Source organism: Corylus avellana, chromosome 7 (genome assembly GCF_965113065.1).
Source record: "Corylus avellana chromosome 7, dhCorAvel1.hap1.2, whole genome shotgun sequence".
NCBI classification, from domain to species: domain Eukaryota; kingdom Viridiplantae; phylum Streptophyta; class Magnoliopsida; order Fagales; family Betulaceae; genus Corylus; species Corylus avellana.
The window spans coordinates 17,893,455-17,916,737 of NC_142496.1; the positions used below are offsets into that span (position 1 = coordinate 17,893,455).

Here is a 23,283-nt window from a genome sequence, read left to right on the forward strand (position 1 = left end):
ATATCCACACAAGAAAGGGGAGGGAGATTCGAACTAGTGACCTCCGCTTCATTAGGCGCGATCCCAGCCTACTTTCAACTTCCATTTAAAATCTTCTGTTAGTGTATTATATCATATCGAAATTATGTAACGACACGTGTTCAATTTAATTACTAACTAAAAAGAATATGTTAGAATTGCCACATCATTTATCTAAGCAATGTTTTTAACACGTCATTCCATCTGCCACATCAGCAAGGTAAACTAAAGTAAATTCCGTTAGTGTATTATATCATATCGAAATTATGTAAAAACACGTGTTTAATTTAATTACTAACTAAAAAGAATATGTAAGAATTGCCACATCATATATCTAAGCAATGTTTTTAACACGTCATTCCATCTGCCACATCAGCAAGGTAAACTAAAGTAAATTCCACATCTTCAGCATGCCGCATAGTTATTCACCCGAGTAAAAAGTGTCTTCTTCTTCACCCACGTCCACCCAAATCTTTCGATTTTCCTCTGCTTTACTTTGTGATTCGATCTTCTACAACGTACCAGATGGTTATGGAACACACAACTAGTTTGTGCCATGTTCGTAAAGATAACAAAGCATAAAACAAGGTTGATTGACCAAAAAAATAATAATAATGTTATTTAATATACTATTATAATACAACTACCAAGTCTACCATACAACTGAGATGATATAACAATAAAAATTAACTTTGGATTAACAAGAGCTTGTAAAAAAGAAAAATCAATGATTGATTATTACCATCACGTCATCCCAATTATATGGCAATCGTATAATAATTTACTAAATAATATTTCTCCTCCAAATTAAGATATTAAGAAGGTACATTTTGGTGTACCGCATTCGGGTCACAATCCTAACATATTTGAATTAGAGTTAGTAAGCAATTTTTATGGACATGTCACGTTAAGCATCTCCAGGAGACAAAGTAAAATGCTAATATTAACTAATATTGTCTCTTTTTCAACTCAAGCAGCCTAGCTAAAAGACTAGAGGCTAGCTAAAATACATTTGGTGTTTTAATGATTGTACCACACAGATCCTTTCTTTATATTTTCTCTCTTCTTTCTCTTTCTCCAAGAGATCGCATTGGCAAGAATATAATTAAAAATGAAGGAAAATAATATTTACGCGAAAGTAAACAAGACAATAGATAATTTGTATTGCAAGAAGAGTGTAGAATAGAGAGAGTGCTTTTTGATTAGGTAATTTACATCTTATTGCTGGAAATGCTCTATTGAACTTCTTATGTCCTGAATATAATATCTAACGAGGTAAGGGGTCATGTTTTTACTGTATCCTACAGAGTATGCTTGCCTTTCAACCTTCCCTTTCCATATTGCACTGATTCTGTTTAACAAAGAGTTCAAGTGTCCTTATTAGCAGTTGGACAAATGTGTATTTCAAGGAACAATGACCAAGTTAAAATCATCATGTGCTCATCTCTTAAACAGGGGACAGCTTTCAGACAATGCAGAGGCACCTTAGCATCATAAATTGTGCACAATATTCAATAGGAATTGTGGTAACTCTTTCCAGTTCCCTGCTTACTTTTAATTTAAATTGCGTGGCCAATGAACATAAATAACAGAAGACATGCACAAAAGAGAAAGCAACTATTATATACCCAAATCTGTATAGCCTACAACCTATAGGGCTCATGACTTGCCACCCTTGAGAGCCAACTTCATAAACCAGCTGAAAAAGTGTCAACCTCCCAATGAACAGAACCTGCATTGGCAATTTCACAGTAAGAGTACAGCCAATTTCAAGAGGCTATCAAAAGGATATAGACAATTTCATCCAAAGCAATGACATCAAAATTCTCTAGTAATTTTATAATCTCATTAATCAACTTTCTTTTCATTTTACTTTTTTCCCCATTTTTGGAGCATGAGACACCGCGTGGGCATAACCAAATTCATCTCAATTTTAACAAGACACTAGAGGGGCAGCAGGGGCCAAGTAACATGGGTGCAATTGCCAATATAATCAAACATGGAGCATAAGTAGAGAGCTATCAAGTACATATCAAAAACGCTAAGAGCTGTAATGTGATATATCATACAAAGATGGGGGTGTTTACAGTAGTACAATATGGAGAGGCAGGGAAAACTTGGTCATTATCTCCATATTTGTTTTTGATAAGTAAAGATATATAGATTAAGAGCGCAGAGGGGCGCAACCCTAGTACACCTAGAGTATACAAGAGAGCGACTAAGAAAAAGAGAAAGAAGAAGAAAACATAGAAAATTTTGGAAGCTGATCACTATAGGCGCTAGCAAACCAGCAGTCCAAGAGAAAAGGGTGTACAAAAAAAAATGAATAAGGTCCTCTATGTTCCTAGATGAGTCCTCAAAACATCTAGCATTTCTCTCGTTCCAAATGCACCACATGAGTCATAGAGGAACCATCTTCCACACAACGGCGCTGCTAGTTTTACCACCCGTCCACCAAGAAGCAAACAACTCCTTAACGTTACCCGGCATAACCCAACACAAACCAAACCGAATGAAAATGGCATTCCACATGGTACGCGCCACCCCACAATGAAGAAAGAGATGATCAACAGACTCCCCATCTGATTCACACATGCAACAACGATTTATCACCACAACACCTCTCTTCCGAACATTGTCCAAAGTTAGAATCTTTCAAAGCACGGCCGTCCAAACAAAGAAGGCCACTCTCGAGGAAGCCTTAGTGTGCCAAATACTTTTCCAGGGGAAAGGAATAGGGTCTTTAGAAGCAAGAATCCTATTAAAAGATCTTACTTCAAATTTGCCTTTACGAAAAGAGATCCACCTTATTCTATCCTCCCCTTCCCCGCCGATCAGATGCGAATACAATAGCGTGTAAAAAGAGGCCAAGACCTCCACTTCCCAATCATGTACCCTGCGAGTGAAGGAAACATTCCACTGAACAGAGCCATTTAAGCATTCCCTATTGTCTGCAATAGACGCATCCTTCTTGGTGGCAATATTGAAAAGTCCAGGAAAAGCCTCCTACCCCATATTGACAATAGAATGATGAAAATAAGATAATTTATGATCATCTGAAATAACTTAGTTTTCTGTAATTGTATGACAAAAACAAAAATATTTCAAGATGAAAGAATTTTAATTAATATGCCAAAAAAAAAAAAAGAAAGCAAAATAGTTCAACTCATTGTAAACAGATTCATCCAAAAAAGACAGTGAAACTGAAGAAATGCCACACAATTAGATACCAGCAAGTTGATATAAATTAATTATAAGATAATAGTAAGGAAGAAAACCAGAGTATACATAATAAACAAAATTTTCAATTTTGCCGTTCAGTGTGTACTTTGTTTATAAGTAATCAAAAGTAAAAGGAGCCCCTACGTACACAAGAGATATACAACAGGGAGCACCTAACTAAAACGAGCAAAAACCCTCCCAGAACACCCCCAAAGCCAACAAAAACCAACCAAGGAAAACCCCACAAACACCACCCTAAAGACCCACAAATCATAACCTAAAGCCCACACGAAGCACTCAATGCTAAAAAACGTGAGCCTTGTCTTTTCCACAACTAGAAGACACACCTTTAGCATAATAGTTAATGGAGCATTCTAAATTCTTTAACTCTCTATTGCCTTTAAAACTAGAGAGAGAAGCCAATTCCTCCTGACGATGATACTCTTCAAGGGCTGTCAAGAGAGCCAAAGTCTGCTCCTCATGACCCACACACGAGATACTAACAACAGGACAAATATTCCTATAACACAAAGCAGAGCCCAACCTGAGTACACGGAATCTCGCAACACAACAGGGACATAGATACCAAGAGGAGAATCCCCATCCACCCCATCCAGGAGACATCGCGCAACCTCCCCCATCTTTCCCTTTCTCTCCCATATGTTGTTCACCTCCCTTAGCCCTCACAACCAAAGCGCTTGGCGAAACCATACCAGCGAGTCCTGGATACGAGCCAAACCTGTTGGCAAAAGTTCACCTCCCTTATCCATCGCAACCAAAGCCGCCAACGAAAACTGACCTACCGTCAAGTCCTGGAAATCAAAAGTATCAAACTTTTGACAGAAGCAAGGAGTCAAATAATTGACATATGCACAAATAAAGTAGCTTGGCATGGGGTGATTCAATTCAGTGTGGTGAGATCTCACTCTAATTAGAAACATGTCCCTCCTAAATTTAAGGTGAAAAAACCTTGTTACGACAGCCACCAATCCTACAGAAAGTGCTTTGGAGGAGCAATCACCTTGCCTGCTCAGTGAATTAAGAAACATAAGGTGGAACTGAATAAACATATGATGAGATAAAGGAAACTAAGATATGAAACAAAGACCAAATCTTTTTTCTTTTTTTTAAATAAGTAATTCAAATTCATTAAAAGTGTAGAGCAACCCTAATACACATGAAGTATACAAAAGAACTCTTAAAGTATAGAAAGAGAAGAACAAAATTTCAAAATTCCAAATACTCTCCATGTATAAAGGGATTGTAAAATCATCTTCTTTAACTCTAACATCACAATATTACGATCTTCAAAGTTCCATACATTCTGCTCTCTCCATATACAGCACATTAAACACAAAGGAGCCAACCTCCATATTTTCAAAGCAATATAATTTCCCAATTGTCCCCTCCAACTCACAAACAACTCGCTCACCCTTCGAGGCATTACCCAAGCAACTCCAGACAACTGGAAAAGCACACTCGACAACTCTGTTGCAATCTCACAATGAAGAAGAAGGTGATTGATAGATTCCACACCTTTCTTACACATAAAACATCACTCTACCACAATAACATTCATCTTTCATAAATTATCCAAAGTTAAGATTTTCCCTAAAACCGTCATTCACACAAAGAACACCACTCTAGAGGGGGCCTTCACTTTCCAAATACTATTTCAAGGAAAAGGGGGACTGACCAGCATAGATAACACCTGATAGTAAGACTTAACTTCAAACAATTTTCAAAAAATTCTATCCTCACCCCCATGCCTTACTCTTTGAGAATACAAAAAGTCATAGAAAGCAGAGACCACTTCCACCTCCCAATCATGCACAGATCTTGTAAAGACAATATTCCAATGAATGTTTCCATCTCGGAACTACATATGATTCGCCACCCACACATCCTTTCTACGAGCAATAGTGAATAATATCGGAAATGAGAACTTCAAAGGCTGCTCCCCACACCAAACATCACCTCACCTTATATCCATCTCTTACCTCATGCCTCATACATTTAGAAAAACCTTCTCACCCCCTCCTTATACATTTCCACACTCCCACACTGAAGGCCCTCCAACCTCCTTAGAACACGAACCTCCCCTCAAACTATTATATTTAATGTCCACAACCAATCTCCACAAAGCCTCCATCTTTGTAGCATACTACCAAAACCACTTACCCAAAAGGGCTCGGTTAAAATAAGTCATTTTTCACCCTCAAACTCCTTGAAATTATCAAAGTATATATTTTCCACACTAGATGAAACTTAAACTCATCACCAATATCCCCAGGTGGCCAAACCACCCCCAACACCTGAGAGTGGTGGTCAAACCACCCCCAAGTGATTTCGGGTGGTCGACCCACCCTTGAACACTTTTGGGGGTGGCTCAAACACTCTCATGCATTCAGCCACCCCACGTGTTTAGGGTTGACCTGACCACCCCTTAGGGACGATCGAGCCACCCCATATGTCTAGCGTTGACTCGACCACCCCTTAAGGGAAGGTCGAGCCAACCCTAGGGTTCAAATCACCCCTTTTTTAATTTTAATTTTTTTTTAGTTTTAAGTCATTTTGAGTATGACATGTGGCAATTTGTAGAACCAATGTGTAAATAAGAGGCAGTTGAGTTGAGTTGAGGGGTTAAATGTAATTAAACCAATAAAAAAATTAAAGAAAACGTGGGCTCCCTATTTTAATCACATTCATGTTTCATGGATATATTACTTGACTCGGCGATTATGCAGAGAAGTTTTTGCTCTGCATTTATTTATTTCTAACAAATATTTGTGTAGCACTGGTCATTGTCTCTTATGTAGCCTGGCATTGGATTCAATCATGCTTTATCAATATTACAAGAGCAACAGTGCCTAAAGTTCTAAACCTAAATGAAGGTAAAAGGCATTTTGTAACCTTTACTAAGAAATGAGAAATGCCGGGTATTTAAGGCACTCGAGAGTGGTAAATACTAAATACTCATATATTGAGGATTACCCAGGGAGTAAAACTAAAAGGTGCTGAATTTTATTCACCCAAAATTGGGATTTCCAAGATATGCACCAGCAAGATGTGTGCTCATATCAGGTTCATATCCATCGAAGCCAAAAAAAAAAAAAAAAAAAAAAAAAAAAAAAAAAGTGCCATTATCGACTACTCACAGATACACTTTCAATGGATTATTATTTTTTGGCAGCCGCTTCCTGGGGCGACTTGGCGACAATGGAGAGCGCGTGAAGTCCAGACTGAAGCTCGTCGGCCAGCGCATCATAGACCAGACGGTGCCGTTTCACGAGGCTCTGGCCTTCGAACTTTGGGGACACGATCTTCACGTTGAAGTGAGTCTCGCCTTCCGAGGTTTCCCGGACGGCGGCGTGGCCAGAGTGCTGGTACGACACGTCGTCGATCTCCAAAGCGGTTGCTTCCAGGACCGATTGCAGCTTGGCCTTGATTCTATTGGCCCTCGATAGCACGACAGTCGCTCCTCTCGAACCCATTTTTTCAGAGATCCCTTTAGGTTTTTGACCTTTGGTTGATAATGGTATGGTCCAAGGAAAATAAATAAAATAGAGGAATAACGCCAGTATTTACCAATTACCATGTTTTTATTTTGTAAGTTTCATACGATAGTCCCAACTAATAATCGGTTTTTGTTAAAAATAAAATAAAAATAATAATAATAATAAGATTTGGTTGAGATTGACATAATTTTTTTTTTTAAAAAAAAAAAAAAAACATTTCATACTCATTCATCGATAAAAAGTCGCGAGCAAGAGATATTACAAACAGAGAAAAAGTTCTGAAGCAAATCATAGTTGAAGCTAAAGTTACAGTCATCAACTAAAGAGGCCAAACAAAGGCAATAACATCCGCTAACCCTTAACTATTCATCAAGTTTAAGTTCAGATCAATACCAAACAAACACAATCTAATGCATAAGTAGCGCTTATTCCTCGGCCCTGAGAGCAAAGAACCTCATGCCGAAACTCATCATCATCGACCCGAAAGCCAGAATAACGTTTACATCCACAACACAAAGGTGTAAATCAAAAGCAAACATGCAGATCATAGAGGGAGGACAAAGACTTATTACAAACAAAAAATAGAAGAGAAAAAACGGAAATAAAACAAAAAAGTAAATAACAAATACATGAAAAACGGAAATATAACAAAAGGAAAACTACAATACAGGGAAAATAACAGGAGAAGCACACAAAGTGGATGACAACAGCCGGAGAAGGCCGATTGTGTGCTGGCTAGAAACTGACGCGGAGGGTGGCGTTAGAAGCTCATCGCGGGGGGACGTGTGCAAAGACCTGGCAGCAGATGGTAGACAGCAAAGCAGGTGTGGAGGAGATCGGAGGCGAGAACCAAGAACTCTAGTGGCTAAATTTTTTGATATATGTGGTTTAACGGAATAGAGAGATTTCAAAATCAAAGCATAGGAAGATTAATTCACTCTCTAAGAACAAGCTGCCTTGGACAAAATGATCTCATTCAAACGCCATTCAATCGAGGTTGCAAACAAGCTATTTTTTCCTTCACTTTGAACCAAGTTTTTGACATCTTTTGAAGACCAACTTCAACCTCAAACCTAGACTTACAACATAACAAGTTTTGACATTGAATTTGCCAACATGACACCTAACAGTACGTGAAATTAGAGTGTTGCATGTTCAACTATCTTCGTAAATGAGCTCACCAACTTGATGGTGCTGTTTATGAGAGCAATGATTAGATAGTTAAAGCTCACTACTTGAGCATAATATATCATAGAATCAGTCCATTTCAAGTGTGGGAGAGGAAAATGGGTAATTGACTTTGAGTTGATTTGTTTTCACATATCCACAAAGTCGTATAAGATTGAGCTTTTTCATAATAATTGGAGTTGGTGTCTTTTAGTTGCATTTCTTGGTATGGTTCTCTAAAACATCATCTAATTAATCTAGAGGCACTCAGATACAAAATTAAATAGTCTAATTTTTTTCTAAAATTCTGTCAAACATCTTAGGCTCATTCTTTTGACAGAATTGAAAACATTGGATCTGCAAACTGGTTTCTTTACCTTTAAACAGATCAGGGCTGCCACTAACAACTTTGATGCTGCAAATAAGATTGGGGAAGGTGGTTTCAGATCTGTCTACAAGGTATCCTAGGTTTCAAATTCCTTTCTTTCTCTTTCTCTTTTTATTTTATCTCCTATTTTTGTGAATATTTTGCATGCATTTTCTTATTTGTTTTCTCTGATATTGGTAACATAAATTATAGGAAAGTCTTATGTGAATACTTGAAAGTATGTATTTTAAATGCAGGGTATACAGTTAGATGGTACTATAATTGCTGTTAAGAAACTTTCTTCAAACTCAAATCAAGGAAACCGTGAATTTGTGAATGAAATCGGCATGATATCTGGTTTACAGCACCCAAATCTTGTTAGACTTTATGGATGTTGTATTGAAGGGAATCAACTGTCTTTGGTATATCAATACATGGAAAACACGAGCCTAGCACATGCTTTGTTTGGTAAGCATAATGTTTTTATTTTAGTATTTTATTTTGACTTGAAGCATAAGTTGATGAATTCCCAATTGGACTATCTACAAAATATGCAGGTTCAGAGGAATACCGCTTAAAACTGGACTGGCCTATGAGGCAGAAAATATGTCTTGGCATAGCAAGAGGTCTAGCTTTCTTACATGAGGAATCAACACTAAAAATTGTTCATAAAGACATCAAAACTACCAATGTGATACTGGATAGGGATCTTAACCCAAAGATTTCTGACTTTGGTTTGGCCAAGCTTGATGATGAGGAAAACACCCACATCAACACCCGAGTTGCGGGAACAACGTAAGCTACCTTTTTCCCTATTTCCTTCAATGTGGAGTCTTTTTGTAATTCTATTCTTCCTTTTCTTTTGGCCTCCCAAGGATTAAGTACTATTGGCATCTTGGATTAAGTATTTGGTACAATTTCTACTTGTTTGCTGCTTACATTTGCAACTCAGCCATGCTTATACAGGAAAATTCATAGCTACATGAATTATATATCTACCAGTATTCATGCTTGGCAAACTTGCCTAACTATCATATGCCTCAATCCTTGATGTATCAAACAATTAGCTCAATTTCCTCATAAAAAAAAAATTGCTGGATACAAGAAAGCAAAAAAGGAAAAAAAAAAAAAAAAAAAAAATCTGTCTATTAGACTATTAACACAAACGCTCTGACTCCTAAATCTTGTTCTTTGATTGCATAATTACATGATGAATTTCTGGTACCCAAGTTTCTCTTGATGTTGGACTTTGTTGAATATGAAAGATTAGAGCTTCATACTATTGGCCTTTTTTTTTTTTTCTCGGGCATTCATACTAGTGATCTAAGTCGTAATATGACTTTTATTTGCAGAAGATACATGGCACCAAAATATACATTATGGGGTTACTTAACCAATAAAGCAGATGTTTATAGTTTTGGAGTAGTTGCATTGGAAATTGTCGCTGGAAAAAACAACATGAAGTATCGACCAAATGAGAAATACGCATGCCTTTTAGAATGGGTAAGATTGATATCTTTCTTTTAATACACTCAACTATAAAGAATGTTGGGATGCCTGATTGCTTCTTTGTGCTTTTTTTTTTTTTTTTTTGTTCTTGAAGGGGGTGAGGGGAAGGCATTTACCCTTTTCTTTTTCTGTGTATGTGGCTGCCTTGTTCTCATATATTGATTGGCTACTTCTCATTTCCATTCTCTTTTCTATACTTATTGCAGGCACTTGTTCTACAAAAAGAAAGTAATCTAATGGAGCTGGTCGATGCAAAGTTGGGTTCCAAGTTAAATGAGGAAGAGGCTATTAGAATGATCAAAGTAGCTCTCTTATGCACTAATCCATCGCCGGCACTTAGACCCACCATGTCTTCAGTGGTAAGCATGCTCGAAGGCCAAACCATTGTTGATGAAGTCACCTTGGATCCGAGTATGTATGGCGATGAATTAGGGTTTAGTGCCTTGAGAGACCAGTTTGAACAACTCCAGCCAAAACCAACGATCACAAGTGTAGCAGAAAGCCTTATGAATTCATCATATATGATTTGGGTTGGATCTTCTTCTACATCTGCCCAGGATCTCTATCAAGTTAATCTTGATTCTCAATAATATGATGTCTCCAATATCATTTGCATTTGGTATGATGTCTTTCATTCTCTTCTTCTTGACAATTTATTTATATGCCTAGAACTACCATTAGAGTAGAACATATAAAGGATAATGGTAGAGTGAAACAGAGCTTGACTAGTTCCAGCTACAAGTAAATCTACAACATAGTTTGGATTCGTATGATGTCTTTCATTGTCTCATCCATTAGACAATGGACACTTTTTTTTTTTTAGTTTGGTTTTCACATTTTCTATTTAGAAGAAAAAAAAAATAACATGAGAATTCCAAGAATTATGAATTCAATTCTATGATGCATTATATTAATTTCATCAGATTAGATGTATACATTAAAATAGGTAACTGTATCTACTATTTCTATAATCTCCATTTATATTTAGGAGGTCATTTGAGTAACATTTGAAAATACACAATAAATAAAATGTTGTATAAAATCTGATTGTTATAATTGCATGAGTCCTTGTGTAGCAGACTTTGCTTTAGAGAAGCAGTTCAAAGATGCTTACACAAATGCAAAATTCAAAGAAGTTCAAGCAGAATTTAAGCAACGTTCGAATGTTAATAATTGTCTTCTAAAAAGTGAAGGTGCAATTTTTACGTATCAAGTGATTGAAACTAATGGAAACTACATGATGAACAAAACATTTAGTGTTTTCTTCAACACCGATGAATTTGAAGTGAAGTGTACTTGTGCATTGTTTGAAGTAAAAGGAATCATATGCAGACATTACATTTCTATTCTACTTACGAGTGGGGTTACAACGTTGCCACCTAGATATATTCTTTATAGATGGAGGAAGGATATAAATCGAAAACATGTTTTGATTAAGAGTAGTGGTGACGTATTGGTTAATAACTCCAATGCCCAGAGGTATGACGAATTTTGCAAGCATTGTGAAGAATTAGCATTGCTCACATCCAAGAACGTGAAATATTTCATTGAAGTGATGAAAAGTGTTGATATGTTAACGGAGAAATACCGTGCCTTAACGTTGGCTGAGCCCAATCAATGTGATGAAGTCATTCCAACTTGTGATGAGGTAATTTTAAGTAATGAGGGCACCACGGTGCAAGGTGAGAAGGTGCTTACTCCTGTTAAGGCTACAAAGAAAGGGAGACCACACTTCCTACGAATGGTCCCAGTTATAGAAAAAGTGACCAAAAAGTCACAAGGTAAAAGATCCCAAGGACGAAATAAGCAACAGGGCGAGAACACTGTCAACAAGAAGGGGAAAAAGAAGAAGGTACATAACCTATCTCAAGATGACCTCAACACTTCTCAAACTTCATTGCCTCATACAACACAGGTGATTAATATGACGATTTACCTGATTTTGGGTGCACATATCATTTGCTCAAATATGATTTTTCATTTGTTTAATTTATTATGTAAGGTTCCATCAATGTGGCAGCAACAATGGTTGATCCAATGTCTGAGTTGTCAAAATTGATTAGCCAACACAAATATGAAGAAGCCTTCGTCGCAGCCTTTTAAAGATGTGATATGTCTATTGTATACTGGCTATGCTCTCAGGTTTATAAATTCACCATGTTATCTTAGTTATTAATGTTATATGTTTAAAAGAAGTTGCCTTAAAGTTTTTTTTTTTTTTTTCCCCCTTATTTAGGTTGATCTACAGCATATATTGTCTATATATCACCTTCCTTTGAGCCAAGTAGTATTGCTTCACCTTTTGCGGCATCTAACCTACGGTATCAATATCAATATGCCCCACACATTTGGTTGGATGATAAGCGTCGCCAATGCTATAATCCCAACAGACCCAATGATTGCAATGCATGCGCAGCCCATCTTCAATGAAGTTTATGCCGTTCTCAACCATTGAAAAAACTTGCCTACGATTACTGGTGATGAGCTTTCAAGTATCCGCTCTCTGATACATGTCATTATGTCCAAGAGCAAGTAAAATTTAATATAGTTTATGCCTTTGATGTTGGCATATTTTTTAGGGAATTGTCATGTAACTGTTTTTTTGGGAAGTTGTCATATGACTTTGTCTTTTTGAGAAATTGTCATGTAACTTTTTAAAAGGATTGTGTTGGGAGCAACATGGAAGAGCTTGTCTATAAGAACATTTGGTTCAAGGTGGGCTAGCGGCTTCAAATTCCTTCTTTTTTTTTTTTTTTTTGTCATTTATGTTTATTGCATATTTCTTACTGTTTATGAAAGTTTTTTATAGGGTTCTTTGATTTTTTGTTCATTTATTTTTGGGGGAAGTTGGATTTATGGGTTGTTAGTTGTTTTAGACAGTGAAAGTGTCTGTTAATTTGTAGTTATAACGTGCAAATGAAGGTGTCAATGTTATAATCGAAGCTAGATTTAGTTATTCAAGTATTGGTTTTTGGTCCGATTGATCTTTTGTCACTATACGTCTGTGATGTATGGTTTTTTGAGGATTTGTTTCTTTATATTTGGAAACTGAATGTAGCTTTAGGAAAAATAGTGAATTTGGGGGAGTGGGTTTTAGTAGGGTGATTGTTGTTTTAGTGTCTATATTTTTTTTTCCTCTTCACAGTTATTGTGTATCTTAATGTGGCATCTAATGTATCTATTATTTCTAGTTCTCTATTTTATGTTTGTTTTGCATATTCGGGAAAGGTTAGAGTTGTCTCAAGTATTAAGTTAAAATTTTATCTTGTCGAAAAACAGCGTGTATGTCCTTGAGAATTAGGTTGTAACAAAATGGCGTATTTTATAAGAAAATGTAGATGAACGCATTTGCAGGTCCTAAATTTTGTGCAAAGATAAATTTAGACACTCGTGTCATTACAATTTTGGTTCCTTGGAGAGTCATGCGACACTTCATTACAGTTTGCAGAAAACACCCAAAAACATTAAATTTTGAGGTAATTCAGAAACAGGAGGGTGCCAAAGAACCATCTCATCTCAGTAGGCCAGTTCCTGTGGAAGTTTCTTCTCCTTCCAATGACAAGATTGCTTACAACATATTAACCACTTGGCAAAAAAGCTTTGCCCATGGAAAAAATACAGCAATAAGCTATCTAAACCCTTTTTTGTAAAAAAAAAAAAAAAAAAAAAAGTAATTGGCCCCAAGGGGAGGGGGAATGGAATATTTAAACTAATAATCTTTGTTTCATGAGGTGTGGTCTTGGCCCCAAGACGAGGGGGAAGGGAATATTTAAACTAATAATCTTTGTTTCATGAGGTGTGGTCTACATTCAATTTCTAAAACTATATATGAAAGTGATGCCAAAAAAAAAAAAAAAAAAACTACTTGAAAGCATCATTTCTCCGTCAGACTTCAATTGTACATACAATAAGTCAATTCAAAATTTTCAACCACTTCTACTTCCTCTATCTCCTTAGTAATTAACTTTTCCTGACACAATTCAATCATATTGATTCGCAGAGGATAAAAAATGAATGAAAGGAATGATAGCTCCAAAACATAGGAGTGAGGATATGAAAATATCATTTGTTTTGAGATTCAACATATTGATTGCATGTTTTTCCACTCATTGTTATGCCTTTACAGAAAGATGTTTTAGAATAGAGATTATATCAGTGCTTACAAACATTTAAAGGCATTCAACATATGTCATGCAATCTTCTCTGGAAGAACTAACACAATTTAACTAAATGATAAACTACTGAGTAAGGTCAAGTAGACCCTTCTTTGATAACAAGAATTTATATGTTTTGACACAAAAATCAGAATATAGTTGTCTATGTACTATTAGCATCAATACACTATTTATCTAATATAAGAAACATCCATATGTTGATAGTCAAACTTAAGCATTGTCCAGAACTCGAAAAACTAGGTTGCTTGATACTAAAAGATTTATATGCACAATGTATCAAGACCTATACCTCATTGGATGAAAGAAAATAAATGGTCTATATTTTCCAAAAATTTATGGTCCTTGACACCTATCAGTCACGACAGTGATTAAGTTTAGCTGCATGGAAGGGACCATGGAATGCAGATGAAGTCAAGGGACAATAAAATACACCCATACGCCAATTACTTCCCATATACCTATCATTCTATCTACTGCAAATTTGAATTCAGCTCCCATACTATGCATTATAAATTACATTGACCGAAACTACAATAAAGTGTCCACACCTCTCTTCCCAATATTGCCAAAAAAAAAAAACATTTGCACAAAAGACCATAACCAACCTAACCGAATGTACTGCAATTGATGTGGAATACTCTTACGTTGTCATCTAGTAAGTTTCTTTTCCCCTGATAAAAGAAAATATTTTTTTTATAACAAAAATTTTATTTTACTAATGTTAAATCCATAAAGCAACAATCAACTTTGAAACAGTCCAAAAAACTGAGAGATACATAGAAAACCAAAGTAATAACAGAGATATTCATATTGGTACGTTTTTATTCACAACATTCATAGTGTTGTTACTAATCAATTTCTCCAACATCAACAGTATCTTATTAAGCTGCGCAAGCTCAATAGCTTACTATGTATCAAGTAAAAGAATGTAACATTAGCCCCAAATTTGGGGGGGGGGGGGGGGGGGGGGGGTGGGAACTCTTCCTACATGTCCCATAATAATCAGGAGAACCAATCATGAATACAGGATTTCTTTGACATTCCCCAATGGCAGCCCACCTGGGACAATTTTCATCTTCATCCGTGCATTCAATGCCATCTGCTTCAGGTGAGACTTTTTCCCCACTAATAGATCTTATGTGGAACAATTTGGTGGCATACCACATTTCCCCCTTAAGGGCAGGGCGTCTAGGCATGGGAGCTACTCTTGTCAATAGATGCATTAGGATGAAGAGTGAAAAACAGAATAGCATTCCCTTTAATAGGTCTCAGGATGCTACTACTCTTTGTACAACTGGACCAAATCTTGCCCAGCTGAGAAAGTTTCAGCAGCAGCTAATGAGCAGTTGTGAATTCATGACCTAGAAATGATAATTAATACAATAAGTTTTAATATCGTTTATCTTTCACCTTTGACTCAGGAAAGAGAATCTCACCACCCCGTGTGGCATTTGAGAGGTACACAACAACTATTGCCATCAAAGGCTTGGTTAATTCTAATGTGGATTTGTTACCAAAATAATTGTAGTTCTGATCAACCTCTTCAATCCCAAAATGCATAAACTATAAGGGCGTGTTGTTCTCTGAAGGAGAATGACACATCAGGTAAAACTATAAAGATATACATCAGAATGGATTTCAATATATAAGCGAGTAGATTAAGTACAACATACATAATCAAGTTTAACTATCAAGAGTTGAAAAAATTTAGAGAGTGAACTATTTACTTCAGATGATATAGAAAGATGTAAAAGCAGGGAATCCAACTTCATCAATACTATCATCAAGCACTATATATGTAGCAAATCTGAAATATAACCATAACAAGCTCTTAATGAGCTTATTTATACAGCAGTATAGTGTTGATGCAACTATTACTACTAATCAAGTGTTTTGTACATATAACCATTACTGGTTGTTGATAAATAGAAAAACTAGGATAACTCACTACAGAAGTATACCATTACTGGTGTAACTGAAGGACATATTGTGAAATTCTTTAGTAAGTTGATCAATTTAAATGATAAAACAGGTTTATCCTTGGAACAATGAACAGTGCCATAAGTCTAAAATTTTGATTTGAACAGAGCAATGAGGGCTTTGGATGTTAAATCAGACCTCCTATATATTCTAGTGCACATACTAAATGGCCATTTGGACACCAATTGCATGCAAAATAATCAATCCCATTACCATTCATATGAAAAATCCAAGCAAGTAATATGAAATAAACAATTTCATTTACAAGAAGATGGCAGTGCAAGAACAGAAATTCTTCAAAGAACAGAAATCTAAACCATACATACACAAAAATCTAAACCCTAAATCTAAACTCTAAATACACTAAAGCCCTATTATGTTCGAAATTCTTCAAAGGTCTATTCTTCAATGCTTTGAAATTTCACCATGTAATTCAAACCAAAAACTATTTTTCTAGGGCATGAACAAACACAGCCTCAACCAACGAAAAAAGAAATAAAAACCCTTACCCAATAATGTTCAAAAAACAGCAGCCAATAGTGTTCAAAACTCTGAACACACAGAAATCTAATACACTATTCTAGCAGGCAATAGTGTTCAAAAAGCCCTAGATTTTGCACGTGGAGGAGAGAGAGGGATTACTTACCGCCGGTGGAGGAGAGACAGAGCCTTCGGCTTCGTCGAAGTGAGAGAGACAGGAGCTTCGCCGGTGGCCGTAGACGTCGCCGGAGTGAGAGAGACAGAGACGGAACCTTGCGCCAAAGTGAGAGAGACAGGAGTGACGTACAGACAGCTTCGCCGGTGGCCGAAGAACTCCTTGGAGGAGAAAGAGGATGAGTGTGGGAGGGAGAGTGAGGGACTGAGAGAGGATTTTTGGATACTGAAAAGGGAAAAGACGATGTGTATGGTTTAAAATTCAAACTTTTTTTTATATAAGGCTTTGTTTGGCAACAGCCTTGACTCAGACACTGTTCAGTGTCTGGGTCAAGGCTCGGTTTTTGGGGTAAAAATACACCCATTTTCCCCATTTTGCCCCTCTCTCTTCCAACGTTGAAACAGGCCTTCTTTTGTGACTTTCCCACGTTGATTTCTCTCCCCCCCCCCCCACCCCTTGTGCTTTGTTTGAAAAATTTCTCCCCCCCCCCCCTCCCCTCACACGCGTCCGCAGCTGGCTAAGGAAAACCAGTTCTGATTTCTTGCCCCGCTCTCTTCCAAAGTTGAAACAGGCTTTCTTTTGTGACTTTCCCACGCTGAACAAAGGAAACAGGCCAGCATCTCCCCAACACAGTGCCCCTCACACGCGTCTGAAGCTGCCTAAGGAAAGCCATTTCTGATTTCTCTCCCCCCCCCCCCCCACCCCCTGCGCTTTGTTTGAAAAATTTCTCCCCCCCCCCCCCTTCACACGCGTCCGCAGCTGCCTAAGGAAAACCAGTTCTGATTTCTCGCCCCTCCCCACCCCCTGCGATTTGTTAGCAAAGAAAAATTTCTCCCCTCTACCACGTGTCCGAAGCAGGCGAGGGAAAACCCAGGGATTTCTCTCGCCCCCTAACCCCGCTGCGCTTTGTTTGCAGAATTTCCCCCCCCTAACACGCGTCCAGCCCATGCGTATCAAGTCCCCCCACAATGCCTGGACCTGGTCAGCTGTCTTCCTCGGGTATATTAGAGGCTTCGCCTCCCAAAAATCCAGAGCACCCATCCAGAAATTCATCTGCCAGTGAAGCCAGACGCCAATCTCGGTGGAGAAGAGCTCTAGCCACGACTCCACGCACACGATCACGATCGAAGGTACTGCATATAGCTTTTTGTTATGGTTCTGTAAAATTTTATTTTGTTAGTTTGGTTTTTGCTTATCTTGTGTAGAATTTTATTTTGGTTTTTCCTTATAAATGTTGGCAGAATCACAATAAATTGCTTGAAAACCTGTTTATGCATGCCCCATTGAGAAAGAGGAAAATTAGACACCACAACATTTCGTAACAAAATTTGGGTTCAGTTTTGCACAGCTGCTTGCTGAGAGCAGGGCAAGTTTTCCTGTGTAGGTTAGATATTGTTGCCCACATGAGATTGTGTGATATAATTGTAACAGGGGTCCGAGAATCTTTTGAATTATTATTGATAGCAGACTTTGTTTGGTTGTGTCCTGGGCTGGTTTCCAGTTTTCCAAGTGTATATGCATTTTTGTTTGATTCAATTGTCTTCTAATTCTAGAAGTGTATAAGGATACTGAGTTATATACTCATTTTGTAGGGCTTTCTTTTTTTTTTTTCCCCCTTTTTAGGCATTTGACTAGAAAAATTCTAGATTTGTATTTGGATACAGATTACAAATATATATGATATATATTATCTTCTTTATTCTCTATAAAGGACCAGGAATGCATTGTTTACGTATCATTGGATGTGCATTAACAGCTTCTTATACTTATATTTCTTATACTTATATTTAAAAATTAATAATTTATAAATTAAATAAACTATAAATAATCTAAATTAAAATTAAAAAGTGTTTTATGTTAATATTGGAATTACTCTGGAAAAAAAAGAGTATCTGTCCCAGCTCTGCACAAATAAGGTCGATACGTTGTATATCAAGAACAAGCAGAAATAAATTACAATGATTGCGTAAAATGAGTAGCACAATTAATACAAAACACAAAAAAATATAAATTACAACGGTTAAGTATCTACAATTTAGAGGGAAATAGTTCATTTTAACATCAACTTGCTACCACTAGATGCATTGTAACCGCCAACATAAAGGAACACCAGCAAGATAAGCAAAGCCAACATTGCCTGATACGTCATTTGTTTTAACTGGAACTTAACCTCTCTAGACTAGTTATTCGCTACCGTAGATTTCCACATCTCATCCCTAGACTAAAACATGTTTTCTAGACGTGTTCTATACTGTGTTTGTTCGGTAGCCAACAATTTTTCAAGTCTACCAATTTCTGCCCGGGTTTGCTCTTCTATATCCTTCAAGCGTTGCATGATTTTTTTTTCGTAAGCTGTCATCTCGTTGTCAGCCCAAAGAAAGAAGCCACAATCACCAACTTGCTACAACATACAAAATTTGGAAGAAAAGTCAATAATATACCCTAAACCAAATAAAACTGGTCAAAAAATGTAAACATGGAAAATAAATGTCATACAATACCTTATACTTTTCGCACCCATACTACTTTCTGCTGTAATTATCATTTGTCCAGGAATACCTTACGCACGCTACAGCTCCACAGCGGCATAATGGACGGCCACTCGATGCATCACTATTTGCAGACATACTCAACCTTGTCATATTGTGAAGAAAACAAAGATGTAACAACAGAAAAAGATCTGGTGGTGGTAAACCGAAGAGCTTGGATGCTCAACAACCTCTCAGTAGAAAACAATCAGTCAGAAACAAAGCAACCTCACTTAAGCCCATTTTCCTTTTCTTTTATTTTATTGTATACAACGGCGGATATACAGGGGGGCGCCCCTGGTAAAAAAAAATTTAAAAAAATTCTTTAAGTATTTTTAAGTTAAAATTTTGAAGGCACCCCTGGAAAAAAAAAAAAATTCAATTTCTACTCTCAACGATCCAGCACAGCAATACGCTAAAAAAAAAATTAAACTTACTGCAGAAAATTGGTTAACCCATTTGCTTTATAACATCTGCAGAAAATTCACCCACTAAAAATTTCCAACAATCACAATCACTCCTCCACCATCCATTGCCAAAAAATCATAACCCCAACAGTGTTGATCAGTTACACAGAACCACAGAGCTCCAACAATCAAACCCACCCAATGAAATTTCTCTAATCCACTCAATGTTTAGATTATACTTACTGCAGAAAATTGGTTAACCCATTTGCTTTATAAAATCTGCAGAAAATTCACCCACTAAAAATTTCCAACAATCACAATCACTCCTCCACCATCCATTGCCAAAAAATCATAACCCCAACAGTGTTGATCAGTTACACAGAACTACAGAGCTCCAACAATCAAACCCACCCAATGAAATTTCTCTAATCCACTCAATGTTTAGATTATGCTGTTAGGAAAAAAATCAAATACAAAGCACATGTAATTTCAGGGGGGAAAAAAAAAAACAAAAACTTATTAATACCGCCCCTACAAGAATTGAATCCTAACCCCGCGACTGATTGTATAGGCAAGACTTGTACCTAAGACCTATCCTAACCCCGAACACTTTAAGCATGCCCATTATTTCAACCAGAAATGCCCAGTTCCTTAACCTTGTTAAAGAAATTGATGCTTAAAGTTTCTAACTCCAAAAAGATATCTTCCCTCCCTCCCTCTCTTTTCCTGGTCAGTGGCAAACTGCAATCCTCACTTAAGTACCACGTTGCTATTAAAAATGTAAGAAACATTCTACGCTGGGTTACATGCCCTGTTGCTATTGAGGTGTATCAAAACTGGGCACGAAATATAGGAAAATGGAGGATGCCTCTCAAGCTTCAGAATATATCAAACTGTAATTTGAGTTTTATCACTCAAATTACAGGCCAGAAGCAGAAACAGATTACAGAAAAAGAAAAACGTAATAAACACACACACTCTGTAGGGGCCGGTGGAATTTTGTTTTGGGTCGTTTTTCTCCACCCATTCTCAGCCATCAACACGGCTCCAAACACCCAAAATCGCAAGTAAACCCACACCAATTTGAACCCAAAATCAACAACTACAAATCCTATCATAAAACTCAATGTGGGTACAATATAGCACCAACAACTGAAAATCACTACAACCAACCACAATAATTTGAACCCAAAATCAACAAAATCACAACACATCCAAAATTTCCAAACAAAAACCCTCATCCAATGGGTCTAACCCCGTTTAAACTACAATGGAAACCCTCAAAAATAAACCCTAAAATTTTTGAACCCTCACAACACACCAAACAGCAACCGAAACGCCAGAAACAATGGCCCCAAATTCTGAGGAAAAACCAACCAAACCTAAAGGAATTCAACAAAGAACGACACAGGGGGAGAAAAAGAAAAGGAAATTCAGGCTCTTGCCTTGTGGACGCGCACTGATTTTCCCCCTGCTCGAAACAGAGCATACGCTGAAGCCACGGTGAAACGGGAACGACTGAGGCTGTATTTTCGGGAGGGGTGGGGGGTGAAACGGCAGCAGGTATTTTCGCAGGGGGATGGGTGCTTCAGGCGTTCAGGAGAAGCCACGGAGATGGAGAGTGGGCTGAAGGAATTTGAGATGCTGGGGGAAAACAGACGCTGCTTTCGGACGGTTTTGGGAGAAATATAATCAGGGGCAAAAGTGTAAAGACATATTCAGAAAAAGACAAACATAGTTGAGGTCGGCCTCAAGGCTGTTGCCAAACGCCCCCTAAAAAAAATGACATGTAGGAGAGAAGTTAGCCATGAGTTGGGTTTGTTTTGTGACCTTAACATTTTCCTATTATATATATATTAGATAAAATTTGGTTGAGATTGACATAATTTTTTTTTTTTTTTTTTTTTAAAGGGAAAACATTTCATACTTATTCATTGATAAAAGGTCGCGAGCAAGAGATCTTACAAACAAAGAAAAAGCTCTGAAGCAAATCATAGCCGAAGCTAAAGTTACAATCATCAACCAAACAGGCCAAACAAAGTCAATAATAACCGCTAACCCATAACTATTCATCAGGTTTAAGTTTAGATCAGCACCAAACAGACACAATCTAATGCATAGGTAACGCTTATTTCTCGGCCCTGAGAGCAAAAAACCCCATGCAGAAACTCATCATCCTCGACCCGAAAGTCAGGATAACGTTTACATCCACAACCCAAAGGTCTAGACTAAAAGCAAACAGGCAGATCATAAAGGGAGGACAAAGACTTATTACAAACAAAAAATAGAAGAGAAAAAAGGGAAATAAAACAGAAAAGTAAATAACAAATACATGAAAAAATGAAATATAACAAACAGAAAACCACAATATAGGGAAAATAACAGGAGAAGCACACAAAGTGGATGACAACAGCCGGAGAAGGCCGATCGTGTGCTGGCTAGAAACTGACGTGGAGGGTGGTGTTAGAAGCTCATCGCGGGGGGACGCGTGCAAAGACCCAACAACGGACGGTGGACAGTAAAGCAGACGTGGAGGAGATCGGCGGCGCACTCAAAGAAACTGGAGGGAGAGTTTGAGTGATTCCCCCAAGAGCGGCACCCACAACGTGTGCCAAACAAGGAAAAACAACAAGAAACAAACACAAACACCACGAGAAGCAAACGACAAATAACAAGCAAAATCAGGAAGGGAAAAAAAGCCACAAAAACATAACAGAAACAAACCACAGCTGAAGTGACGGATCTAATGCAAAAGGTGGGATGGACACTGACGGATCAGGAGAGTAGGAAGGCAGGGCAGAGATAGATGGCGGTGGAAAAAGACGGCACGGTGGAGTTTGGAGAAGGGGGAGGGAGGAGGCAATGGAGTTAGGGGCATCAAGTAAATAGGCTAGCTCACCACGCGAAGGGGGCGAGGGGAGGAGGGAGACAGCCAACGTCCGTCCCTCCTCTCCAAACCTAGGCTTACCTTACCTGTGCGGCACTCTTTGACATAATTATTATAATATAAATGTAGTTTTTAGTACTATTCTATTATAGAAAATAATAATTGATAGAGTAATGGCATATATTATATTTTTATTTCACAATTATCTTATAATACTGAGGTAACAGTCTTAATTAATCTTTGAATTATCTTTTTAATAATGAGTTATATAAATATCTAATGGTGATACTAGCATGTCAATGTTGTAAAATAGTTACAAAATAAAAATATACATTATTCTAATTGATATAGTGAGGCTCTTGGAGCAACGAATTGTCTTTCTTATGGAAATGTGCATATTTATTTGGACAAAGTTTTCTTAGGTTGGATGAGCTTCCTTCCAAAATGCTTTTTGTCGCACGGTCTATTAAAATTATATGAGAGATGGCTCCTTATTCGAACAGGAGTTCCCTACCAGAGCAAAGAGCCCACTTAAGAGGTCCTCCTTCTCAAGCATGGGAAGAATCTCCTCTCATATCTTCTTTACAATCTTTTATGTCCTCCTTTTTTGGGCCGGAGATTATAAAAAATGTGTACCTATGGTCCTATAGCTAGGGAGAGAGGGACAATGAGTGGGTTGTTTTGCAGAGAAATGTTATATTTTTCAAAACTAAAAATAAAAAATTTTAAATTTGATTTTCAAATAATGTGTTAGAATTTAATGAGATTTATTATTTTAAGAAATGTGAAACAAACTTTAAGATAATAAAAAAATTGAAAGTATAACATATCTTTCTTTTGTAAGTTATTT

At 37.3% G+C, this 23,283-nt stretch overlaps 3 protein-coding genes and 1 pseudogene across 3 annotated transcripts; 2 read left to right on the forward strand and 2 right to left on the reverse strand.

Moving 5' to 3' along the window:
- Nucleotides 1-1,441: 1,441 nt before the first annotated feature.
- Nucleotides 1,442-6,799, reverse strand: LOC132184468 (BolA-like family protein). Its single transcript, XM_088518292.1, has 2 exons — nucleotides 6,399-6,799; nucleotides 1,442-1,750 (listed from the first exon to the last, which is right to left on the reverse strand). The coding sequence occupies exon 1, from the start codon at nucleotides 6,732-6,734 to the stop codon at nucleotides 6,420-6,422; it is 315 nt and encodes a 104-aa protein (XP_088374418.1). The 5' UTR covers nucleotides 6,735-6,799; the 3' UTR covers nucleotides 1,442-1,750; nucleotides 6,399-6,419.
- Nucleotides 6,800-8,044: 1,245 nt separating this feature from the next.
- On the forward strand, nucleotides 8,045-10,391 carry LOC132185176 (putative LRR receptor-like serine/threonine-protein kinase At1g53430). Its single transcript, XM_088518533.1, has 6 exons — nucleotides 8,045-8,048; nucleotides 8,266-8,384; nucleotides 8,550-8,760; nucleotides 8,850-9,087; nucleotides 9,645-9,795; nucleotides 10,008-10,391. Exons 1-6 carry the CDS (start codon nucleotides 8,045-8,047, stop codon nucleotides 10,389-10,391), a joined length of 1,107 nt encoding a protein of 368 aa, XP_088374659.1.
- A 470-nt stretch (nucleotides 10,392-10,861) lies between these two features.
- On the forward strand, nucleotides 10,862-11,970 carry LOC132185175 (protein FAR1-RELATED SEQUENCE 1-like). Its single transcript, XM_088518534.1, has 2 exons — nucleotides 10,862-11,716; nucleotides 11,944-11,970. The coding sequence occupies exons 1-2, from the start codon at nucleotides 10,862-10,864 to the stop codon at nucleotides 11,968-11,970; spliced, it is 882 nt and encodes a 293-aa protein (XP_088374660.1).
- Nucleotides 11,971-14,697: 2,727 nt separating this feature from the next.
- LOC132185174 (putative prolyl 4-hydroxylase 12 pseudogene) lies at nucleotides 14,698-15,560 on the reverse strand (annotated as a pseudogene).
- Between the last annotated feature and the right edge of the window lie 7,723 nt (nucleotides 15,561-23,283).

Bases quoted from the DNA above. Each gene is read 5' to 3' on its own strand.
- LOC132184468 (XM_088518292.1), bottom strand. From the start codon at position 6,734: ATGGGTTCGAGAGGAGCGACTGTCGTGCTATCGAGGGCCAATAGAATC.
- LOC132185175 (XM_088518534.1), top strand. From the start codon at position 10,862: ATGAGTCCTTGTGTAGCAGACTTTGCTTTAGAGAAGCAGTTCAAAGAT. The intron at 11,717-11,943 runs GTGATTAATATG...CTATGCTCTCAG, and splicing joins CATTGCCTCATACAACACAG to GTTTATAAATTCACCATGTT.
- LOC132185176 (XM_088518533.1), top strand. The intron at 8,385-8,549 runs GTATCCTAGGTT...TTTTAAATGCAG, and splicing joins GTTTCAGATCTGTCTACAAG to GGTATACAGTTAGATGGTAC. The intron at 8,761-8,849 runs GTAAGCATAATG...CAAAATATGCAG, and splicing joins CCTAGCACATGCTTTGTTTG to GTTCAGAGGAATACCGCTTA.